At 39.2% G+C, this 24,991-nt stretch overlaps 1 protein-coding gene across 5 annotated transcripts in view; it reads right to left on the bottom strand.

Annotated features, from left to right (window-relative positions):
- The window catches only part of RAD18 (RAD18 E3 ubiquitin protein ligase), a 152,588-nt gene that overhangs the window by 111,750 nt on the left and 15,847 nt on the right, over positions 1 to 24,991 (bottom strand). For 2 of the 5 annotated variants that reach the window (XM_066351063.1, XM_066351064.1), the window contains exons 3-6: positions 19,175 to 19,236; positions 17,907 to 17,977; positions 4,509 to 4,849; positions 1,711 to 1,810 (exon numbers count right to left, since the gene is read on the bottom strand). In XM_066351063.1, the coding sequence (XP_066207160.1) occupies positions 1,711 to 1,810; positions 4,509 to 4,849; positions 17,907 to 17,977; positions 19,175 to 19,236 (574 nt within the window). Of the gene's footprint in view, positions 1 to 1,710; positions 1,811 to 4,508; positions 4,850 to 17,906; positions 17,978 to 18,660; positions 18,740 to 19,174; positions 19,237 to 24,991 lie in introns of those variants that run through there. The other 3 variants (XM_066351066.1, XM_066351065.1, XM_066351067.1) reach the window with 3 other exon arrangements.

The raw sequence follows: 24,991 nt of genomic DNA, 5'->3' as shown, positions 1-24,991 counted from the left end.
GATTGACGCTTCTCATCTCTCTCCGTTCCTGTCTGTCTGTCCCTATCTATCCCTCTCTCTGACTCTCTGTTTCTGTAAAAATTTTAAAAAAACGAAACTAAACTTTATTCTCGTCAACAAACTACCCACAAGGAAGGAGTGTTGTGCAGGGATTTGTGGAGGCACCTGGGGGGAGGGGGGCTAGAGGCCACCACGGATAATAGGCAGGGACCAAGGGGGAGGTCAGGCAGAACAGCACAGTCTGTCCCCAGGCCCTCAGGCCTTCCATCTTGATTTGAATGCAGCACAACCAAGTTCTAGCTCACTGTAAGATTTCACCTAAAAAAAAAGGTTTTGCTAGGGGAAAAATATTAACTATCAAGCTAAAAACACTATATAACAACTGCCAATTAATACCCTCCGCTGTAAATTAATAAAAGCCTCATCATGCTGTATATGTTAGCTTTTATAAGTTATAATACTTGAGTTTGTCCATTGGAACCTAAATTTACATTCCACATTTACTCATAAAATTAAGTGACAACACTTTAATCACAAAAAATAATAAAATGTCCTGCCTTATTAACATAGTTTTTGAAAAATACTCTTCTAAGTCCTTTCCTTCAAAACAGACCAAACACAAGAGCCAACCATTCTGTTCACCCCCACCTCTCGGATACCATTAATTTCTTCAGTTCCCCGCCTCTCTTTCTCCAAATCTCTCTGAATTATTACCTATTGTGTCCCCCCCGGCCCCGGTTTCAGAAGAAGGGTTCTTCCTACATGTCAAGGACTACTTCACTGCTGGACACGTCATCTCTTACCCTCTCGCCCTTGTCCACCCACCTGCCCTCTCCCTGGGGACAGTGCACAGAGAGAAACTGAAGGCTTAGCCAACTCCCATTTGAAAAAACAAAATCTTCCTTGATCTTAATGTTTATTCCTTTCCCAAAGTACCATCTCATCTCCCTTCCTGTCATCATCAGACCCCTTTAATTTTCAGCTTCCGGTTATCTTCATTAACCACTGATTCCTTAGTACCCTACAATATGACTGACTAAAACTTCATTCCTAAATAAATTATGTGTATAACAGTGGCCTACATAAATAACTCACTGTGACTTGATGTGCAAGGGAGGCAGGACAGAAGTGTGGGCGCAAACACTAAGTTGACAACTTGTTTGTTGTGCCATCTGGGTGGTTGGGGGCTAGGGCAGGGGCCATTATTCCATTTCATACCTACCCTGTTGTATCTTTTAATGTCACATGTATATAATTGTCTATTTGAGAAAAAAAAATGCTTTGAAAAATCTTTATTTGAAATTATAAAACTTCTGAACATCCTATGAACCAAAGAAAGATTTTACAATGTTCTGCATTCTGAGTCTAACTTCGCTTTCTTTGGCTAACGGGCTTTATGGTAGTTCTAAAGTTCTAAGAGAAGAAAACAAGTTTTAAAAAAATTTAATCATAAATAACTAATTTCTTGTTACGTCAAATTTTATTAGCAATTAAATTCAATAGTTAATTATATACATATATCTTGCAAAGTGGGAGCTGACGGAGAACAGGAGGGAACGGAAGAGGCTGCTGCCAGGAGGAGGCAGGAGCAGGTGGGCAGGGCTCTGACAACGCGTCACTAGGCTGAAACCCACGTGGCATTTTTGCCTCAGGTTTACAAAGCACAAGCACCCTGAGCTTAACCCCTCAACGGTATGCTAACCTTCTTACCTTCTGAGGCTTTCCTTCTTCTCTTCACGTGATAAACAGTTGTCCAAATGCTTATTAATTTGATCTTCTAGAATATTAACCCCACAAACAGGACAATCCACTGTTGTTGTTTTTTTAAAAAAGGAAAGAAAATACATTATTGTTTGTAGAACAGGTAAAAAATAACATAACACAGCATCTTCCAGAGATTAAGATAAAAAATAAAATCCCAACACTAACATGTACTTAGAGCAGCAGGAGAGAAAATAAAAACGACACCTCCCGGCAATGGGCGTGGGGCAGACCGGGGCCTGGGGGTGACTGAATTGTGAGAAATCACCAGTTTCGATCCTGGGCCTAGAAGAAGATACTGCAGAAGGAGTTTGGAAATTTGTTTATCAGAAAATGCTTTGGTGAAGTCTTCTCTACTAAGGTGTGACCAAACTATGAAACTAATCTTAGGGTTCCCCAGACCTTAGGAGCCATTCATCCACGTTTCGTGCCGATGCAATCATAGCAACCTTAGTAAGACACACCTGGCTGAGGGCAGGGTGAAGGGGTGGTGGTGGTGTAGCAAGTTTAAAGCATTTACTGGTTTAGGAAAACTACTGCTCAATTTATCAGTGGTACAAATTTTTAATTTAGCTCTCATTTGTATGTTAAAATTAGGAAATGCAATCATTCTCAAACTGTTTCATGGAGTTGCAGGGATCTGTGGAGCTATTCTGGGGCCAAGAGGCCACCACGGGTAACAGGAAAGAAGGGGAGATCAGGTGGAGCAGCAGCACAGATCTAATGCAGCACGGCCTATTTCATCTTTGTGTTACAGCTCATTGCAACATCTCATTTAAATAAATGATTCTGCTAGAAGAAAATATTTAACTATCAAGCAAAAACACTACCATAAGAACTGTGACTTGGGCCTGACCAGGAGGTGGCGCAGTGGACAGAGTGTTGGACTGGGATGCAGAGGACCCAGGTTCGAGACCCTGAGGTCGCCAGATTGAGCGCAGGCTCATCTGGTTTGAGCAAAAAGTCCACCAGCTTGAACCCAAGGTTGCTGGCTCCAGAAGGGGTTACTGGGTCTGCTAAAGGCCCGCGGTCAAGGTACATATGAGAAAGCAATCAATGAACAACTAAAGTGTTGCAACGCACAATGAAAAACTAATGATAATGATTGATGCTTCTCATCTCTCTCCGTTCCTGTCTGTCTGTCCCTCTGTCCCTGTCTATCCCACTCTCATTCTGGGGGGGAAAAAAAAAAAGAACTGTGACTTGGGCCCTGGTCGGTTAGCTCAGCAGGTTGGAACGTCATCCTGAAACACCAAGGCTGTGGTCTGATCCCCAGCCAGGGTACATACAGGAAGCAACCAATGAATGCACAACTAAGTAGAACAACAAATGAATGCTTCTCTCTCTCTGTCTCTCTACAATCAATTAATTTAAAAAAACTTTTTTAATTTTAAAAAAACTGTGAATTGACAAACTGACCAAAATACATTGCTCACAAAAATTAGGGGATCGGGTAACGTGCAGATACCCCAGTACTTATAGCCTTTTGTGTATAGTGCATTTTCACCAATGAAATAAAAGTTGGTTTTGCATCTCATTTGCATAATTGAACAACTTTCTTTGACTTGTCATTTGCTTTTCTGATGTTCTTGTTTAATAAAAACTATCAAATACTTCTTTTTTCATCATTTCATATTCATTTTGAAATATCCCCTAATTTTTGTGAGCAGTATATAAGGCATGCTAGGAAATGCAAGTAAAATTCACATATTCTTAAGAAATTTAAACATTTGAGTACAAATACACTAATGTCAATCAAAATTTAACAACCACTAATATCCTTGTATTGTGTGTGCTATGAGTGTACCAAAGATGTCTAAAGACAGAGTTTCTGCCCAAAAGGCCCTCTAAATTTCACTGGCAAGAACAGACATGAAACAATAGGTTAAACAAGATGACCCACTCACCTAAAAGGTAAGCTAATTATATACAAGTAGTCCCGAAACCTGTGCTGTAACACTTTAATGACATGAGCCATCAACATTATCTAATATAGCCAAAGAGTGGTTAGGATCTGGATAGAGTCTAAAGGGCAGAACGGGGCTGGCACACATTATTAGTAAAAGGCCAGGTAGTAAAGGTTTCAAGTTTTGTGAGCCAGGCGGTCTGTTACAACTAGTCAACTCCGTCATGTGGCATGAAAGCAGCCATAACAATATGTAAACAAATGGATGGGGCTGTGTTCCAGAGAAACTCCATTTATAAAAACAGGTGTGACAAGCCAAATCTGGCCTGCCAATCCCTGATGTCTTTAAGGAATAATGGGGGATCAGCTTGGCTAGAGCAGAGGACTTTTGAAAGGTAGAGGTGAGACTAAGTTTGAACAGCTAGGGCAGGGTTCGAATTGTTTTAGGCTAAAAAAGCCAGTCAGAACAGCCTAGAAGTTCAAGTAGCAGTATAGTAAGATAAAAAGCACTCTTTAAAGATTAAACTAGAAATAATATGAAGGATAAAAAAAGGGAATTAAAAGCTGAAAAACAGAAAGCTACTGCTATACTCAAAGTGTGAACTAATTAAAATGTTTCATTTTTGCATCAATCAGCCTGAACTCCCCCTCCCCTTCTATGAGAAGCGGAACAAGCACTTCCTACCTACATCATTCTCTGAGTGTTGTTTAAGGTGAGATCTGGTTTGCCCTTTCCTCAAGCTCTCCCTTCCCTTCAAAAATGCTGCTTATTTATTCTTATGTCGTGTGAGATGAGATTTCCATTAAGTGAGAAAATCCACATGTGAGAATAATTTCCTACCTTTATTAATTTGTTTCAAAGTCGATGTAGAAGGTGTCTCAGGAACAGTGGCATCTGCAATTCCTGAAGCTGTCCTTTCTAAAGAAGGTGTCTCTTTGGTCTTTGCTGAAGTGCTCACTTCTTTTTGAGGGGTGAATTTGCTTTTATTCTCATTTATCAACAACTCTGATGTAGAACCATCAGTTTCTCTGATCAAGAAAGTCTCCATTAACCTGTTTCCTTGCTTTAAAGAATGTCTGAAGACTACAGGAGTATGTACTTTGGCAGGAAGGTTCTTTGAAGAGGAGGAAGCAAGAGAAATGGGTGGTGGTGACTCTAAGGCAAACTGCAACAAATGATTCCTTGGAGCACAAGAAAAAAAGATAATTAAGACCTCAAGTAATGGGTAATAAGTTAACTTACAAAAGCTATTTTCCCACTTAATACTTATTTCTATGAAATACAGAACTTACTCCATAATGACAACCAAACCAAAACATTTCTTCTAGAATAAAATAAATACAAAGCAATATAACTTACTTTAAAAAGCAGTTAATCTTGCCCTGGCCGGTTGGCTCAGTGGAAGAGCGTCGGCCTGGCGTGTAGGAGTCCCGGGTTCAATTCCCGGCCAGGGCACACAGGAGAAGTGCCTATCTGCTTCTCCACCCCTCCCCCTCTCCTTCCTCTCTGTCTCTCTCTTCCCCGCAGCCGAGGCTCCCTTGGAGCAAAGATGGCCCGGGCGCTGGGGATGGCTCCTTGGCCTCTGCCCCAGGCGCTAGAGTGGCTCTGGTCGCGGCAGAGTGACCCCCCCACCTCCGGAGGGGCAGAGCATCGCCCCCTGGTGGGCAGAGTGTCGCCCCTGGTGGGCGTGCCGGGTGGATCCCGGTCGGGCGCATGCGGGAGTCTGTCTGACTGTCTCTCCCCGTTTCCAGCTTCAGAAAAATACAAAAAAAAAAAAAAAAAAAAATACAGACCAGTGATCTCACTGGGTAGAGGGAACAGAGCCTCGAGTTCCAGGCAAAGGCAGCCAGGATTGGAGGGACAGTACACTGAATAGGCATTAGCCATAGAAAGGGAACCCCAGATGTTGCTTAAACAATTTTGTCAATTCCTGATCCTCTCCATGGCTGCACCAGCATAAGATGAAACCAGAAGACCTGCTAGGAAGCAGACACTGGGAGCTGAGATTCCAAGGGTTGGTGATAGAAAATTACTGGGAATCTTAGTCCTAAACTGGGAGACCTTGGTGTAAGACCTGAGACCGTTGTAATCACAGCAAGGCCACACCTTAGAAAGAAGGACCACACCCTCGAAATATAAATAAAACTGAAACAGACCAAACAACACTAAACCAGGACTAGAAAGCATAAAAGTAAAGAGTTGGTAATTTAACTGCTTATCAGAACAAAATTCAACATCTTTCAAAAAAAGATAACTCATAGTCCTAATTATATTTTACCCACAATGTTCAACACACAATTAAAAATTACTAGACATGCAAAGAACCAAGAAAAGTAGTCAATAACCAAAAGATAAAAGTCGAGCCCTGGCTAGTTGGCTCAGTGGTAGAGCGTCGGCCCAGAATGCCCCAGGTTCGATTCCCGGCCATGGCACACAGGAGAAGTGCCCATCTGCTTCTCCATCCTTACCCCTCCCCCTCTCACTCTCTCTCTTTCGCTCTCTCTTCTCCTCCCCTCCTGTAGCCATGGCTCGTTTGGTGCGAGTAGGCACCAGGTGCTGAGGATGACTCCATGGCCTCCACAGCCTCCAACTCAAGTGCTAAAAAATGGCTCCAGTTGCAGTGGGCAAGGGTCCCAGATAGGCAGAGCATCGCCCCCTACTGGGCTTGCCAGGTGGATCCTGGTTGAGGCGCATGCAGGAGTCTGTCTTTGCCTCCCCTCCTCTCACTAAAAAATAAAAAAAAAATTTTTAAATAAATAGTCAATGGAACATGACCAGGCAGTGGTACAGTGCATAGAGTATAAGACTGGGATATGGAGGACCCAGGTTCAAAATCTCGAGATCTCCAGTTTGAGCATGGGCTCATCCAGCTTAAGCACAGGCTTACCAGCTTGAGCTCTGGGTCACTGGTTTGAGTGTGGGATCATAGAAATGATGCCATGGTTGCTGGATTGAAGCCCAAGGTTGCTGGCTTGAGCAAGGGGTCACTCACTCTGCTGTAGCCCCCCAGTCAAGGCACATGTGAGAAAGCAATCAAGGAACAACTAAAATGCCGCAATGAAGAACTGATGCTTCTCATCTATCTCCCTTCCTGTCTATCTGTCCCTATTTGTGTCTCTCTCTAATTCTCTTTGTCTCTGTCAAAAAAATTAAAAAAGCTAATGGAAGCAGATCCATAAGTGACCCAAAGAACAACATCAGAAGATAAAAACTTCAAAGTAACTATGATGAACATGTTAAAGAAAATAAATAAAAACATTAAAAAATGGACAAAGAGACAGTGTATTGCAAGAGGGAATTAAAATCCATCCCAGAAAAGGTAAAAGTATATCATAATCAAACAGCTGAAAAATCAAAAATAAAGAGAAAGCCCTAGCCAGGTAGCTCAGCTTCTTAGAGCATCATCCTGATATGCAAAGGTTGGGAGTTTGCAGGACACATAAAAGAATCAACCAATGAATACAAAAATAATACAAACAACAAGTGATGTTTCTCTCTCTAAAAGCAATCAATAAATAAACATTAAAAAATTAAAAACTAGGCCCTGGCCGGTTGGCTCAGTGGTAGAGCGTTGGCCTGGCGTGCAGGAGTCCCGAGTTCGATTCCTGGCCAGGGCACACAGGAGAAGCGCCCATCTGCTTCTCCACCCCTCCCCCTCTCCTTCCTCTCTGTCTCTCTCTTCCCCTCCCACAGCCAAGGCTCCATTGGAGCAAAGTTGGCCCGGGTGCTGAGGATGGCTCTGTGGCCTCTGCCTCAGGCACTAGAATGGCTCTGTTTGCAACAGAGCATCGCCCCCTGGTGGGCATGCCGGGTGGATCCCTGTCAGGCGCATGCAGGAGTCTGTCTGACTGCCTCCCCGTTTCCAGCTTCGGAAAAATACACACACAAAAAAAATTAAAAACTAAATAAAGAGGAAATCCTATAAATAACCAGAAAAAATTAGACACTGCCCTTCAGACAATCTTAGCACTGCTGACAATTTCAGTCAGATAATTTTTTGTTCTAAGAAACTGTTCTGTGCCTTGTAGGAAGCTTAGAAGCAACTAAGGTGCCCAATCAAATATCAGTGGTAGACTTCCCTCCCAACAAGCTTGAGACAACCCAAGTTTAAACAGATATTACCTAATGTTCCATGGGGGAGAGGCTAAAAAGGCAATAATCACGCTCCGGTAAGAACTACTGATATAAGGGAACAACAGTAAGAAATATCATTGACTTCTCTTCTCAGTATAAAGTCACCTCAAACAATTTCAAATGGAACTGTCTTTTGACCCAGCAATTCTACTGGTGGGAATATATCTGAAGAAACCCGAAACACTAATTCAGAAAAACATATGCACCCGTGTGTTCATTGAAGCATTATTTACAATAGCCAAGATTTGGAAGCAGCCCAAGTGCCCATCAGTAGATGAGTAGATAAAAAAGCTGCACTACATTTACACAGTAGACTACTACTCAGCCTTTAACAAAGGAAGGAAACTGCACCCTTTGCAACAGAATAGATGGACCTGGAGAGTATTATGTTAAGTAAAATAACCCACTCAGAGAAAGACAAATACCATATGATTTCACTCAAATGAGAAATCTAATGAAAATGAACTAACAAGCAAAACAGAGACACACTCATAAAACTAGGAAGCAAAAAGATAATAGAATAGCAACTTTAAAGTACAGAACAAAAATGAAATTCTATTTCCACTGAAAATGAAATCAAAATAAAGACATTCTAAAGCAAACAAAAGCCAAAAGAATTCCTTATTAGTAAGCAAGAAATACTATACATAAGAAATCTTCAGCCTGACCTGTGGTGGCACAGTGGATAAAGCGTCAACCTGGAAATGCTGAGGTCGCCAGTTCAAAACCCTGGTCTTGCCTGGCCAAGGCACATATGGGAGTTGATGCTTCCTGCTCCTCCCCCCTTCTCTCTCTCCTCTCTCTCTCTCCTCTCTACAAATGAATAAATAAAAATTTTTTTAAAACAATCTTCAGGCTGGAGGAAAATAATCCTAGATGAAAGCACAAAAATCAACAATTTCAGCCTGACCAAGTGGTGGCACAGTGGGACATGGAGGACCCAGGTTTGAAACCCCAAGGTCGCCAGCTTGAGCATGGGCTCATCTGGCTTGAGCAAGGGGTCACTCAGTCTGCTGTAGCCGCCCCCCCCTGCATGAAGGCACATATGAGAAAGCAATCAATGAACTAAGGTGCCACAACAAAGAACTGATGCTTCTCATCTCTCTCCCTTCCTGTTTGTCCCTATCTGTTCCTCTCTGTCTCTCTCTTGTCTCTGTCATAAAAAAAATCAACAATTCTAGAAAAGATAAAAATGTAGCTAAATACAAGGCTGCTGACTATTTTGAAAACAATACTAATATGATAATATCTTACATAATTTATAACATGGAAATAAGATCTCTTAAAACAGAGCAAAGGGGGGGGTGATTAAGTAATGCAAATATAAAGTTCTTGCATTGTTCAGGACACAATAAAAATACTGATTTATGCATAATTACACTATAATATGTTTAGGGTATATTTTGTAATTTCTTGGGTAATCAACACTAAGAAGTAATAATGTAAAAATTTACAAAGAAGATAAAATAATAAAAATATTCTAATATCAACAAAAGGGCAGGAAAAGACGAATACTTAAAAAATGGACAAACAAAACAGATAGTATGGTAAACTGTAATCATATTACATGTAATGGACTGCACACTCCAGTTAAAAGACAAAGACTGTCAGACTGAATTGAAAAATAAGATGCAACTATATATTGTTTAAAAGAAAACACGTTAAATATAAAGACCCAGGAAAGTTGAAAATAAGAGCATGGGAAAGGATGTCCATGCAAATACTAACCAAAAGAAAGCACCGGTTGGCTCAGCGGTAGAGTGTCGGCCTAGCGTGCGGAGGACCCGGGTTCGATTCCCGGCCAGGGCACACAGGAGAAGCGCCCATTTGCTTCTCCACCCCTCCGCCGCGCTTTCCTCTCTGTCTCTCTCTTCCCCTCCCGCAGCCGAGGCTCCATTGGAGCAAAGATGGCCCGGGCGCTGGGGATGGCTCTGTGGCCTCTGCCTCAGGCGCTAGAGTGGCTCTGGTCGCAACATGGCGACGCCCAGGATGGGCAGAGCATCGCCCCCTGGTGGGCGTGCCGGGTGGATCCCGGTCGGACGCATGCGGGAGTCTGTCTGACTATCTCTCCCTGTTTCCAGCTTCAGAAAAATGAAAAAAAAAAAAAAAAAGAAAGCTGATGTGGCAATATTAATAGCAGACAAAATAGCCTTTAAGGCAAAAGAGTAGTATGAGATAATATCTCATTGTGGTTTAATTTGCATTTGTCTCATAATATTTTTTGCCTTAAAGTCTATTTTGTCTGCTATTAAAACCACAATGTTACCATTTCACACCCAATAGAACGCTTACAACTAAAAATAGTAACAGTACCAAATATTGCCCAGGATGGAACTGAAACTCTCCTACACTACAGGTAGGTGTGGTCCAACCCAATTACAGAATTCAGCCAATTTCTTATAAAATTCAATATCCATCTACCCTGTAAGCCAGCAATTTCATTCCTAGATATATACCCAAAAGTAATGAAAATAGATGCCTACACAAATGTTCATGGCAGCTTGATCATACTAGCTATAAACTGGAAACAATCCACATTCATCAATAGATGAATAAATAATGAAACTGTATATTCACATAATGAATACTCTTCAGTAATGAAAAATGAATATTGATACAAGCAACAACAAATAACCGAAACAGTATGTGAAGCAAAGGAAAGAATAAACACATACAGTAAGATTATTCCATCTATATGAAGGTTAAGAACAATCTATGAGAATCGAAACCTAATGTTGATTTCTATGAAGGTGGCCACTGACTACAAGCAGAAAAAGGGGGCTATGGTGATGGAAATGTCCTATACTCTGACTGATGGTAATTTCATAAATGCATGCATTTATCAAAATTCAATGATAAAACTTCCTATACTCATTTCATTATATATTGTATCACAGTTTTTAAAATTTAAGAAATAATAAAAATACTTTCAAAAGTCTCACTAATATATACTAATCAAAAAGGCTAAAATTAGACTGGGAATATCAAGTGTTGGTGAGGCCAAGGAGCAACTGAAACTCTCATACTTTGCTACTGGAAGTGTAATTAATCTTAATAATTTGGAAACTAGCTTTAAAGATACCAACAAATAAACAAATGCCTCCTTTTACTTAGCAATTACAGTCCTAGATACATATCAAAAGAAATACACACCAAAGGACATGTACAAGACTGTTCACAGCAGCAGTATTCCAAAGACAAAAATTGGAAACAATCCAAGTATCTACAAATAAGGAAGTGGGGACTATATTGCCCATATATTACTACCTGAAATCTAAAGACTCATAGAAAAAGAACAAACATTTACCACAATAACATTATTTGATAGGATTTCCATTTCTCTATTTTCCTCAAGTCCATAAAACCATGAACACTCATGTCACCTAGGGATTAGTTACTTCACTGAGTAGGAAATGATATAAAAAGAAAAAGCAGTAATTATTCTACTTCACAGTTTTACAGAAATTTACAAAAATTCTACATATATTTACATCAAGATATCCTGCTTCATGTCTTACTTCATTGCCGTCATAATCTGAATGCTGAGACTAATAGGCATATCTAATATTTTAAATATTAACATTAAATATTTTTAAATGAATAATCAGAGTTAAGGTAAGGTGAGTAGATGTGTAGAAGAATCAAGGTTGTGGCCTGACCAGGCAGTGGCACAGTAGATAGAGCATTAACCTGGGACACTGAGGACCCAAGTTCAAAACCCCAAGGTCATGGAATTGAACACGAGCTCATCAGCTTGAGTGTGGGATCATAGACATGACCTCATGGTCACTGGTTTGAACCCAAAAAAGGTCACTGGCTTGAGCAAGGGGTCACTGGCTTGGCTGGAGCCCCCAGTCAAGGCACACATGAGAAAGCAATCAATGAACAACTAAGATGACACAACTATGAGTTAATGCTACTCATCCCTCTCCCTTCCTGTCTGTCCCTCTCTCTTGCAAACACGTGCCAAAAAAAAAAAAAAAAAGAATCAAGATTGTCCATAAGCTGATAAATCTTCTTTTTTAAGACTTTATGTATTCCATTTTTAGAGAGGAGATAGAGAGAGAGAGAGAGAGACAAAGATAAAGAGAGAGAGAGAGAGACAAAGACAAAGAGAGAGGAGGAGGAGCAGGAAGCATCAACTCCCCTATGTGCCCTGACCAGGCAAGCCCAGGGTTTCAAACCGGCAACCTCAGCATTCCAGATTGATGCTTTATCCCAGGCACAAGCTGATAAATCTTTAAGTTAGGTGATGTATACATGAAGGTTCGTTAAACTATTTGCTCTACTTTTGTATAAGTTTGAACTTTTCCATAATAAAATGTTTCAAAATAAATAAAAGCTGCAATAAGAGGACAGAAGAAAAACTTAAGGACCTTACTACCTTTACCTTTGAGAGGAAACAAAAAAACAGACCCACAATCAGCGAGTTCCTTTTCCTTCTGGGATCTGGATTCAGTACAGAAAAGACTTTAAGCTTTCATCTTATTATGACAAAGTAGAACACAAAGTATTCAATTAATGGATGAAACTGTCACTGGTAAACCACTGCCACATTACCACAGGGGTGTGTGTATCTTTACAGCTCCTGCTTTATTCACAATTCAGATGAATTTTATTTCTGCTCTCTAACTTCAATACATGCCAATAAAGAATGTGATAGATAGTTCTAGTGCTGCAATGATAAAATTATGCCCCATGCTAAAATTAAAATTCATTAATGTCTTCAAGTGCCTGTCACTCTAGGCGGTGGAAGTATAACAGATAACAAAATAGTCTTGTACTCATGAAGCCTACACTATAGTAGGAGAGAGGGGACGGACACACATACACAAGTGAAAACTGCTATGGAAAAAGATGAAGCTGAGGAAGCCGTGTACAAGGTGGGGATGAACTTCAGATGCTCCAGGACGGTCACAGTAGACCTCGCTAAGAAGATGACCCATGAGGAACAGAGTCCAAAGCAAGTGGAGGACTAAACCACGCAGATATCTAGGGAAACACTGTTTCACCTAGAACCAACAGTAGATATAAAGACCCTAGTAGAGTCAGAGTATGATTAACATGTCTAAGAAACAGCAAGAAGACCACCGTGGGGGGAAAAAAAAAAAAAGAAGACCACTGTGACTGGAGCTGAAGTCGGAGAGGGATCTATTCTGCAGAAAGCAGAGGCCTGCTACTGAGAGGACTTAGACTTTCACTCTCAATGAGGTGGAAACCATCTCTGATGGTACTGAGTATGACTCGGCATTTTATTGTAAAGGATCACTCTCCTTAACACCCTCATAACTTTAAGAGGGCAAAAAATTAAGAACAGAACTACCATATGACTCAGCAATCTCTCTACTGGGTGTCTACCCAAAAAACTCAAAAACACTGGTATGCAAAGACATACACATCCCCTGTTCATCATAACATTATTCATGGTGGCCAAGATTTGGAAACAACCAAAGTATCCCTCGTTAGAGGATTGGATAAAGAAGATGTGGTACATATATACAATGGAATACTACTCAGCCATAAGAAATGATGACATAGTGACATTTACAACAACATGGATTAACCTTGAGAACATTATACTAAGTGAAATAAGTAAATCAGAAAAAGCTAAGAACTGTATTGATTTCATACATAGGTGGGATATAAAACTGAGACTCATGGGCATCGACAACAGTGAAGTGGTTACCGGGGAGAGGGGTTTGTAGAGGGGGACAGTAAAGAGGGACAAACATACATTGACAGAGGATGATTAAACTTTGAATGATGGGTACACAACATAATCAACAGTTCAAATGCTATAGAAATGTTTACCTGAAACCTATGTACTCTTATTGATCAATGTCACCCCATTAAATTTAATTTTTTAAATAAAAAGAAAATACAGTACTAATAAATCACATCCGATGGCACATTAAAAAGGATTATAGCCTGACCTGTGGTGGCACAGTGGATAGAGCATCGACCTGGAACACTGAGGTCGCTGGTTCGAAACTCTGGGCTTGCCCAGTTATGGGAGTTGATGCTTCTTGCTCCTCCCCTATCTCTCTCTCTCTCTCTTTCTCTCTCCCCCCCTCCTTTCTAAAAAATGAATAAAGTATTTTTTTTTAAAAAGGATTATATACTATAACCAAATGGGATTTAATCTAGGAATGCAAGGGTGATACACATCTAATTGGACAAAGGAAAGCAAGCATGTGATCATCTCCACAGATACAGAAAAGCATCTGACAATAATTCAATACCCTTTCATGATAAAAACACTCAGCAAACTAAGAATAGAAGAGCAGCCTTTTCAGCAAATGTTGCTAGAACTGGATATCTACATGCAAAAACTGTCAATTTGAATCCATATCTTGTAACAAGTACAAAATTATGATTCTATTTACATAAAACCCTAGAAAATGCAAACTATAGTAACAGAAACTACTATAGTAACTAGTAACTAGTGTTTGCTTGGGAATGGAGGTCTGAGGATCAGGAGAGAGGTATCAAAGAGGCAGAAAGGAAATTCTGTGGTAATGGACAGGTCCATTACCTTAGTTGTGATAATTTCACATGAATGCACGTCAAGATTTATCTAAGCACACTTTAAATATGAACAGCTTATTTTATGTTAATTATATCTTAATAAAGCTTTAAAAATATTTTTTAAATATGTGTAAAAATATTAATTCCAAAATAAATATTTAGAGTTCAACTGAATTGGTCATTTTTCCTGTAATTTCCATCACTCCTATCAATATACATGGAAATGAGTTGGTATTACAGTGCCTAAAGGCATTTGTCACAAATACAGGTTTGTTGTTTTTTTGGCCAAATTATGGACTTTAGAATATTAAATCTTGCCCATTTGTTAACTATACAATAAATAACCTTACCTCTTTATAAAGGAGCTAAGAAGAACCAAGGGTCAAAATAGGTCTTTGTGTACACAGGGGTAGTTCTAAAATCCATGCAAGCAAGTCCATGGACTTCAGTAACTAGTAAAAATCCCTGCAAGTACTTGTTCTGAACTGAAACATGCAAAGAACAATCTAGTACCATTTGATTAAATCGGCAGAGGCCCACCAAAGCACAAATTCTCCTCAGCACCTTAGGGCATCCACATATAATAGGGCAGCACAATATAAATATAGGTAAAATACATATGATAATGCTAATAGGGATCTTCTTGTAGGTTCCTTTGCTCCAGGTACTATACTGGGAATCTTTTAGTATAACTCTTCATCTTTAATCCTTACAGCAATCCCTCAAAGTATCAACAATAGCATTCCCATTTTTCAGATGTAGATCAGAGGCCAAAGAGGTTTAATGTTTTGATCATACTCATATCAGAACAAGTAGGACCAACACTGGAAGCTAGTTCTGTCTGTACCTGAAGCCAGGATGCTTTAAACTAATAGTTTTCAACCTTTTTACATTTGAGGGCCAGTGACAATAGAAGAATTATTTGGGGGACTACTGAGGCAGAAATCACTCTAAGTACAAGCGAACTCAACTGAGATCATTGGATCTATAATCTTCATACAACAATAAAGTGGTTAATTCTTTTACAGATCGGAACAAAATTTCTGGCAGACGGGTCTGCGGGCCAGCAGTTGGAAAACACTGCCTTAAACTACAGCACAAGAAAAGGTGAAATTATAGTCTACATATTCTTGTGAGATAGCAAGGGAATTATCAATTCCATTTATCATCTAAATGTTTAAATTCTTAAACGTGGAGTAAATACACAGAGAAAAATTCATACCTCAATAGTGAATAGACCAAAGTACTAAGTTATGCTCTACACTCTTAATTCATAAAAATAATGATGTAAATGCAGACTGACTGCTGTGCAAAAATATAGAAACAATATTTCCTTACTTAGGTCAAGAATGGCATTCCACTAAGAGGAGAATATCTGAATTAAGTTTTGTTCAACACTACAGTTTCTTAAGAACATTATTTTAAATAAAATTGAGTCGAGAAAAAAGCCCTTGTTCTTTGAAAATAAAAGGCAAAAATTAGAAAAAAATGTAAAATGTGCGTGTCAGCCTGTGTCTGACAACCTTTAGAATTATTTCCAATACCTTTTGTTATTTCATTTAGAGTATTAAATTTTTTTAAATGTCATAAAATGGCAATAGAGAGACAGGAAAAAACAAAATCAACAAATGATATAAATATCTTACATTTTGTCATAAAATTAAACCTCTTCCCTCATCAATCTTAAACCAGATCTTAAACAAATAATGAAACTGATCAGCTTGAATTCTATCCCTAATTTTGCAAATGAGATACTACAGTGCTTTAGATATGACAAACGTCCAAGGAATGTTCACCAAAAGGCAATTCCGAGAAGGTAAACAGAGGGAGAAGCAAATGATAAAATCCACACCAGCCTGACCGGGCGGTGGCGCAGTGGATAGAGCATCGGACTGGGATGCGGACGACCCAGGTTCGAGACCCCAAGCTCTCCAGCTTGAGCGAGGCCTCATCTGGTTTGAGCAAAAGCTCACCAGCTTGAGCCCAAGGTCGCTGGCTCGAGCAAGGGGTTACTCGGTTTGCTGAAGGCCCGCGGTCAAGACACATATGAGAAGGAAATCAATGAACAATTAAGGTGTTGCAATGCGCAATGAAAAACTAATGATTGATGCTTCTCATCTCTCCGTTCCTGTCTGTCTGTCCCTGTCTATCCCTCTCTCAGACTCTCCCTCTGTCTCTGTAAAAAAAAAAAAAAAAAAAAAATCTCCACCAAATCTACAGAGAATAATGCTTCCCACTCCACCATACCCATTGTCATGATCAACTAGCCTATTACTTTGGGGAGGGAGGATGGAAGGGGAGAGTTCAATCCTTTCAAGGCCTCCCTTTAAATTTCCAAAAGGTCTTTAGCACCCAAAGATACTGATACTGATCCTTCCTCTTCCATAAACAGATGCTATTCTTTGTAACATCCCCTTTTTCCTAGCAGGGAGGTTATGCTTTCAGTACTAGCTAAAGAAAAATAAATAAGCCCTCATATACAATTCTATTGTCGCAAAAGTTCCTTTCCAAAGACATGACTCCATCTTTTCTCCGACTTCAAAATCTAACTGACTGAAAGACTAACTGGTGACAGACTTTACAATTTAAAAAGCAAAAACTTTAATTATGAGAACCAGAGAATCTCAGGGTTTCCTAATCTAGGAAAGCATACCACCTTTTTATGACTTTGCCTAGGGAAATAACTAACCAGCCAATTTGTGGAATATCATATTGACTAAGTTCAGAGTACTAAATTCAATCATTTTTTAGGATCAATAAATGTGATTCTATTGGAAGAAATCTCTACATTTTTAGAAGCAGTGTAACATACCTCCAAGTACATGGGCACCTATTAACTAAACAGTATATTCCTAATAAAAACTTCTGCTTGACTGCATGATTAAAACTAAATATAATTCAAGATACTGTTTGGTAAAACATGCCTTTTTTTATCCCTTTGGGTGACCAAACTCACCTTCCCCATCATGCATTTGACTGTTAAGAAGTAAAGTTACATTTCTGAGTTTAATAAAGTGCCTACTACATATTTCACATGGCGTGCCATTTTAAACATGCTAAGTAAATCAGATTAAGAATACATGGATTAATATGTAATGATTACAGAAACAATTACAGATGTGTATATATACATGGGTTAGTACACAAATATGCATGCATATGTTCCCCAGTTCTGTCCACTGAAAGGGCCTAGAAGCTATGATATCCCAGTAATAATAAACATAGCCCACCCCAGATCCTGATTTCTAAATATCACTCTCCAATAAAAGGAACCAGGGCTCCTTGGGAAAATGGCTGACTCTAGGGCTGGGGCAGGGGAAAAAATAAAGCTGGAATATCTTTGTAGTACCCAAGTGAGTGAGTGTGGAAGTCCGCATTTAAACTCATTTTTCGTAACAGGTGGATTTCTGTTAAGTAAAGGGAGAAAATCCCATTACCCTTAAATCGTCCATGTGTAATTAATAACTCCCCCTCTTTAACCCAAATATGCAACCCTGCATCCCTAATCCCCGAAGTGCAGAGTAAAGAGGGGACACTGGGCAAAGGTAGTTAGGGGTTAGTCACAAAGTATCATACCGTGCAAAATTCAAGCTTTTTACCAGTTCATCTAACACGCGGTTATTTTTCAGGTCTGGCTCTGTGACTGTCTGGAAAAGAAAAACAACAGATGGGAAAAGGTCAGAAACAATAATTTACTTGTCATGATCTTGTTTTTGAAAATGTGTGACCCATCCTCCTGAGACTGCCCATCCCATTAAGTCCTCCAGGAAAGGCTGAAAATAAAGTTTTTTTATCTCATATTAATATGGTATTTAAAAACAATGAATCAGCATCAGCTGACTTGAAGTCTGATAAATACATTCTGTACTAAGATAAAACCTAATATGAGCAAGAATGCCAGCACTCAGCTTTACTAAAAATTTCCCCTGAGGAACAGAAGAGATGCTCTTTTAAGTGATAATATTGGGAGAGACATTAGAGTACAAAGACAGCTTAAAAACAAGATTAGTTCTTATGAATCCAAGAGGAAAATGGTAAATCCAGTAGTTATTTAGCATAAATGGCATACAGTTTATCTCTGTGACTATATCATCCTGACAAAGATAGTGTGTCTTAAATTGTAAGAGCTTAGACTCAAGAAACAAACTGTCATTTCTTACACGGGGTTTTTACATAGTTCAGAGAAGTTCAGTGACGTCCTGACACCTCGTGCCTACCAGAGGCATCAAACTAAAACCCAAACCCTTTAGTCCAAATGTCCTAACTGACCTTACTCTCTTTTCTTACTTTTCTTTACTTCTACTTATGTTTATTTTCCATTTTAACCTACCTTTTTATCCATTTCCACTACTTGAAAAGCTTCAGAAACCACTAACAACAAATTTCCTAGTGTTGTCCCTGAAGGCCTGCTTTGGGAAAGAGGTAAGAAACCATTTAGGCTGGGTTCAGCAACAGGGCCATGAATCTTTGCATTCTGCACAAATACTTACATCAGTCATTTGCAAATAAATAATAATCCTACCATCTGTCTACCCAATGTGAAAAACTATAAATAGTGAAAAACTGTAAAAACATGGGTCTTATGATTTTGAGTGCTACGTTCTAACCTTAAAATTAGTTTTTACCTCCTAAATTACATTTAGGTTATCAGAAATCTCCATAAAAATTTGAACAAAGTTCAAGTTCTCCCATATGTGCTATAGAGGTCCTTTCTGAAAATGCCTGTCATACAGCTTAATTCAATAATTACACATCTTCCCGTGGGCTTTTATGTAAACATGAAGCAAAAATATTTGCACCAAATGAATAAGTTCTTTTAAAACAAAAAGGAAAAAAAAACTCACCACAAAACAAGTTGGACATTTTGTTTTATAGGACAAAAATTTTCTTATACAGAGGGAACAATCTGCAAAAACATAAATGCAACATCAATTAGGCTATGTTAATAATACAAATATTTGACTTCTAACAAAATCTAACTTAAGCTCTAGAATATTTCCATCATTAAGGTTTATCATTATAATCTCAATATTCTAGTACCTCTACTCTACTTATGCACATTTGCAAATGTGATTGAATAGCATTTTTAGGAGAGAGAAACATATCAAATAATAATAATCATGAATCCCTAGGACACCACAGCTCCATAAGCAATATGCATCACTCTCTATAAACTCCATCTGTAAAATATAGAAAACATACATGTAAGATCAGACCTGGGATAGATACTGTATAAACATATCAGATATCTCCACTGCCTAACATTCTAAAATATAAATTTTGAAATAAGATATATACATGTTAAAAAAAAAAAGACCAAATAAATAAATAAATAAAAGCCACAACAGAGTATCCAAGAACTGTGGGTCAAATACAAAAAAGTTATGTAATGGCACTACCCAAAGGAGAAGAAACAAAAATTATTTAAGACAACAATGACTAAGAATTTACCCCAAATTATTGTCAGACATCAAACCACAAATCCAGGAAGTCCATAGAACACCAAGCAGAATAAGTGCAAAAAAACCCTATGACTTGGAATATCATACTCAAAAATGCAGAAAGCTAAAGGTAAACAAAAAAAATCTTGAAAGAAGCCAGAGCAAAAAACGCCTTACCTATAGAGAAGCAAAGATAAGAATTAGATCCAAGTGTTCAGAAACCATGCAAGCAAGAAACCAGTGAAGTGAGAAAGCAATCAAGGAACAATTAAGGTGCCACAAAAAAGAATTGATGCTTCTCTTCTCTCTCTCTTTCTTTCTGCCTGTCCCTATCTGTTCCTCTCTCTGTCTCTGTCACACACAAAAAAAAGAAAAGAGTGAAGTGAAAGATTCGGTGTTAAGAGGAAGAAAACACCCAGAATTCTATACCTGAGAAAGGACCCTGCAAAAGTGAGAAATACTTTCTCAGGCAAATAAAAATGGAGGGAATTAGCTTCCAGTAGACCTGCCCTGCAAGAAACATTAAAAAATTCTTCCAAGAGTCCTGGCCGGTTGGCTCAGTGGTAGAGCATCGGCCTGGCATGCAGGAGTCCCAGGTTCGATTCCCGGCCAGGACACACAGAAGCGCCCATCTGCTTCTCCACCCCTCCCCCTCTCCTTCCTCTCTGTCTCTCTCTTTCCCTCCCGCAGCCAAGGCTCCACTGGAGCAAAGTTGGCACAGGCGCTGAGGATGGCTCTGTGGCCTCTACCTCAGGCGTTAGAATGGCTCTGATTGCGGCAGAGCGACACCCCAAGATGGGCAGAGCATCGCCCCCTGGTGGGCATGCCGGGTGGATCCCGGTCGGGCGCATGCGGGAGTCTGACTGCCTCTCCGTTTCCAGCTTCGGAAAAATACAAAAAAAAAAAAAAATTTTTCCAAGAGAAGGAAAATGAGATCGTTCAGAAACTCAATCTACAAAAAGAAAGGATAGCACTGAAGAAGAAATAACTTAAAAGAAAAGCTTTTATTTTTCTTGTTAATTGATCTAACAGATAACAGTTTGTTCAAAATAATAATACAAAGTATTAAATCACTTATGCTTATATATGCTTTACGTTTAAGTGAAATGAATAACAGCAATGATACAAAGAACTGAGGACTGGAGGAAGGAACTGGGTATCATAGTCAACTCTGGCTACTGTAACAAAATATACTGCTCACAAAAATTAGGGGATATTTCAAAATGAATATATTAAACAAGGACATCAGAAAAGTCAACAAGTCAAAAAAAGTTGTTCAATTACACAAATGATATGCAAAACCAACTTTTATTTCATTGGTGAAAATGCACTATACAAAAGGCTGAAAGCATGTTCCCCGATCTCCTAATTTTTGTGAGCAGTTTACTACAGACTGGTTGCTTAAATAACAGAACTTTATTTTCTCAGTCTGGAAGAAAAAAGTCCAAGATCAAGGTGCCAGTATAGTCAATTTCTGGTGAGAATTTTCTTCATGGCTTGTTGATGGCCTCCTACTCATTGTGTCCTCACATGGCAAGGAGAGAGAAAATAAGCTCTCTGGTTTCTTCTTATAAAGTCACTAATCCCACCATGAGAATCCCACCCTCATGACTTTGTCTAAACCTAATTATTTCCCAGAAGTCCCATCTCCAAATACCATCATTTTGGGAATTAGGGCTTCAACACACAAATTGGAGGGAAACACAATGCAGCCCATATCATTCCACCTCTTGCCCTCAAAGATTCATGTCCTTCTGTGGAAAATACACACATTCCATCTCACCAGCCCCAAAAGTCTTATTTCATTCCAGCATCAACTCTGAAGTCCAAAGTCTGATCTACTATATACATATCACCAAAATCAGATACGGATGAAACGTGGGGTATGATTTATTCTGAGGCAAAATTCCTTTCTACTGAGTAATAATGTAAGTCAAGAATTCTCAAACATGGCAGCTCATTTGAGACACCTGGGGAGTTTATTGTTGATTTTAATTCAGTTTCCCAGGCCCTAACCCAAATCATACTGATTCACTGGATTTTGGTCAGTAAACCATATCCATAATATGTAATTCTGATTAAACAACAATTATTATTTTTTCAAAATTTAGCCCTGGGCTGGCTGGCTCAGTGGTAGAGTGTCAGCCCGGCATGTGGAAGTCCCGGGTTCAATTCCCAGCCAGGGCACACAGGAGAAGTGCCCATCTGCTTCTCCAACCTGCCCCCTCTTCTTCCTCTCTAGCTCTCTCTTCTCCTCCCGCAGACAAGAGCCTCCATTGAAGCAAAGCTGGCCTGAGCCCTGAGGATGGCATCATGGCCTCCACCTCAGGTGCTACAATGGCTCCTGTTCCAATGGAGCAACGTCCCAAATGGGCAGAGCATCTCCCCCTAGTGGGAATGCCGGGTGGATTCTGGTCGGGCATATGCGGGGAGTCTGTCTCTCTGCCTCCCCATTTCTCACTTCAGAAAAATACAAAATAATAATAATAATATGCTTTTGCTATTAGGTTGAACTGCATTAAAATCATTTTGGGGAAGTGAGAAAAAGACAAATATTGGCAATTTCTTGTGGTTTAGCAGAACACTGTACTGTATACTTACTGTGTGCTGTTTTATTTTTATTTTTATTTTTTAAAGGTTTTATTTATTCATTTTAGAGAAGGGGGGAGGGGGAGGAGCAGGAAGTATCAACTCCCATATGTGCCTTGACTGGGCAAGCCCAGGGTTTTGAACCGGCCGACCTCAGCGTTCCAGGTCAACACTTTATCCACTGCGCCACCACAGGTCAGGCCTGTGTGCTGTTTTAAGCACATTACATGTATTAACTCTTTTGATCCTCACAGCAATCCTGAGGTTTTTACTAATACTAGTTCCATTTTACAAGCAGGAAAATGCAGCACAGGACCTAGCCAACTTGCCTAAGATCACAGAGCTAATAATAGATGGCAAAGGCAAGTAATAGATCTCATGTTCTTAAGATCATTCTAATTAATTATTTTAAGTATTTATAACTTATTTATAAAATATATGTATTAGTTACATAACTAATATTTAATTAATATAATCATAGGCACCAGAGTATGTATAATGAGGCAACAGCTTTCTCTTCTGCATAATCTCGTATGTGTTTTGTTTTGATACATGGAGAACCAGGCGTTAGTCAAAAGTAGGTCCCTTGGCTTCATTTCAGTCTACTAGACTGCTACCAAATATATGTACTGGTGAACTGCAGACCAACATAATTAATTTACTCTCAAGTGAGCAACCATGTTATTCCCTTCAAGACAGAGCAGCTGCAGAGCTGTGGACTCATGTATTCCTAGGTGGCTTTATTTAAATCACCTGTGAAGTATGTTTTTCCACCCAAGGGCCCAACTATGAGTGGTGTGGGAAGGAGAAGATAAATAAAACAATGACATTAAGGGTAGCTTCAGAGAATCATCCAAGCCTTGGGAAAGGAGATATTCTAATCTCAAACAGGGCATAGCTATCTACTGGCTTTCAAATATCAAGAGCCTAGTATCCTAACAGTAAAAAGCAAATTTCTAAAACTTAAACCAACCCTTTTTGTGTTTGATCTTAATAATTTTATAAGAAAATAAGCGATTTCAAAAATAATTTTGCCCTGGCTGGTTAGCTCAGTTGGTAAAGAACGTCATCCCAAAACAACAGGGGGCGGGTTGGATCCCTGGTCAGGGCATACATGGGCAGCAACAAAATAATGCATAAGCAACCAAAAAATGCATGACTGAGTGAAACCACAAATGCTTCCCTTCATCCTCCCCTCTCTCTCTCTCTTCCTCTTTGTCTATCTAAAAATCATCAAAATTAAGCCCTGGCTAGATAGCTCGGTTAGTTGGAGCATAATCCTGGAGCAGAGGTTGCCATTCAATTCCCCGGTCAGGGAGCATACAGGAGCAGTTCAAAGTTCCTATCTCTCTCTCTCCCTCCTGGCTTCTCTCTAATAATAATAATAATAATAATAATTTTGAAGTGTCCAACTAAAGCAGAAAATCCAGTTCCCAATTTAAAACGTATAGGTTTTGGAAATCTGGGCAGACGAGCCTCTGCCTCCAGTTCCAATGTTAAGAAAAATATCCTTCCAACTAACAACCAGCACTCCAGCGTTTCTGTAAGTGCAGTTCCATATCAGTCTACATCCCTTCTGTGTGTATCGCTCTCTCTTCCATGTTTCACACTGCTACCTCCTAAGAATATAAAAGAAGAAAAGCACAACATTTTCCTAAAAGAATAGTATATTGCCTCTTAACAAAGGTCATTAAATGGAACATTTCATATCTCACTTTTAAAAATGAAATTAAAGTGCTTTTTATTACAACGCAAGCTTCAATTCATTTTATGAGTCGAAATTCACCAAAAAAAATTGACTGCTGGTCCCTCTTTAAACTAGTGGTAATTTAACAGCATCTACAAGCCAATGATTACCTTTAGGAGTAAAAATTTTGAGAATGGTTTCCATTATCAAGTCAGAAAAACAGTGCAAGTACAAAGAAAACTGGCACTTGAGTACATCAGTCTATTAGTAAGAATAATTGTCACTTAATAGTGTTTAATAGATTGGAGTTAAGTCCATTCCTTCTCCTCCAAAGGTATTCTTTAATAGCACAAATTTGGACCAATTTAATTGACCTGCATTCTGTCAATGCACACCACTCAAATCTCAGTAACAGCAGAACTGTGAATGCAGTGTTCATTACCCATGTCCAAAACACTAAAAAGAGAAAAACAGAATGAAATGATTTAAAATGATAAAACCTGAATGTTTAAGGAGCAGCAATAAGTGGCTAGGATTCTGTGTTACCAATTCTAGTCAATACAGGTTGATAGCAGAACATGACTTTGAGTCATAAACCAATACTACAGACCCACAGCAACTTTTAGTCTTGAGGAAATTTGTGACAAGTAGTGTTTAGTAGAAAAGGCTTACCAAATCATGATATATACAATATAAAAAATAAGTCCTCATAAAATAAATTATCATTATTGAAAGTCTCTTTCCCCAATTCCCTCTTAGAGAATGACATTAGGCCCTGGCCTATTGGCTCAGTGATAGAGAGAGTGCTGACCCAGTATGTGGAAGTCCAAGGTTTTTGTTTTACTGATTTTAGAGAGAGGAAGGGAGAGAGAAAGAGACAAACAGAAATATCCATTCCTATATGTGCCCTGACTGGGGATTGAACCAGTAACCATTGAATTTTG

The sequence above is a fragment of the Saccopteryx leptura genome, chromosome 10, assembly GCF_036850995.1.
Source record: "Saccopteryx leptura isolate mSacLep1 chromosome 10, mSacLep1_pri_phased_curated, whole genome shotgun sequence".
NCBI classification, from domain to species: Eukaryota; Metazoa; Chordata; class Mammalia; order Chiroptera; family Emballonuridae; genus Saccopteryx; species Saccopteryx leptura.
Note: the sequence above shows the minus strand (reverse complement) of the source record. Positions and strands in the feature narration are given on the sequence as shown.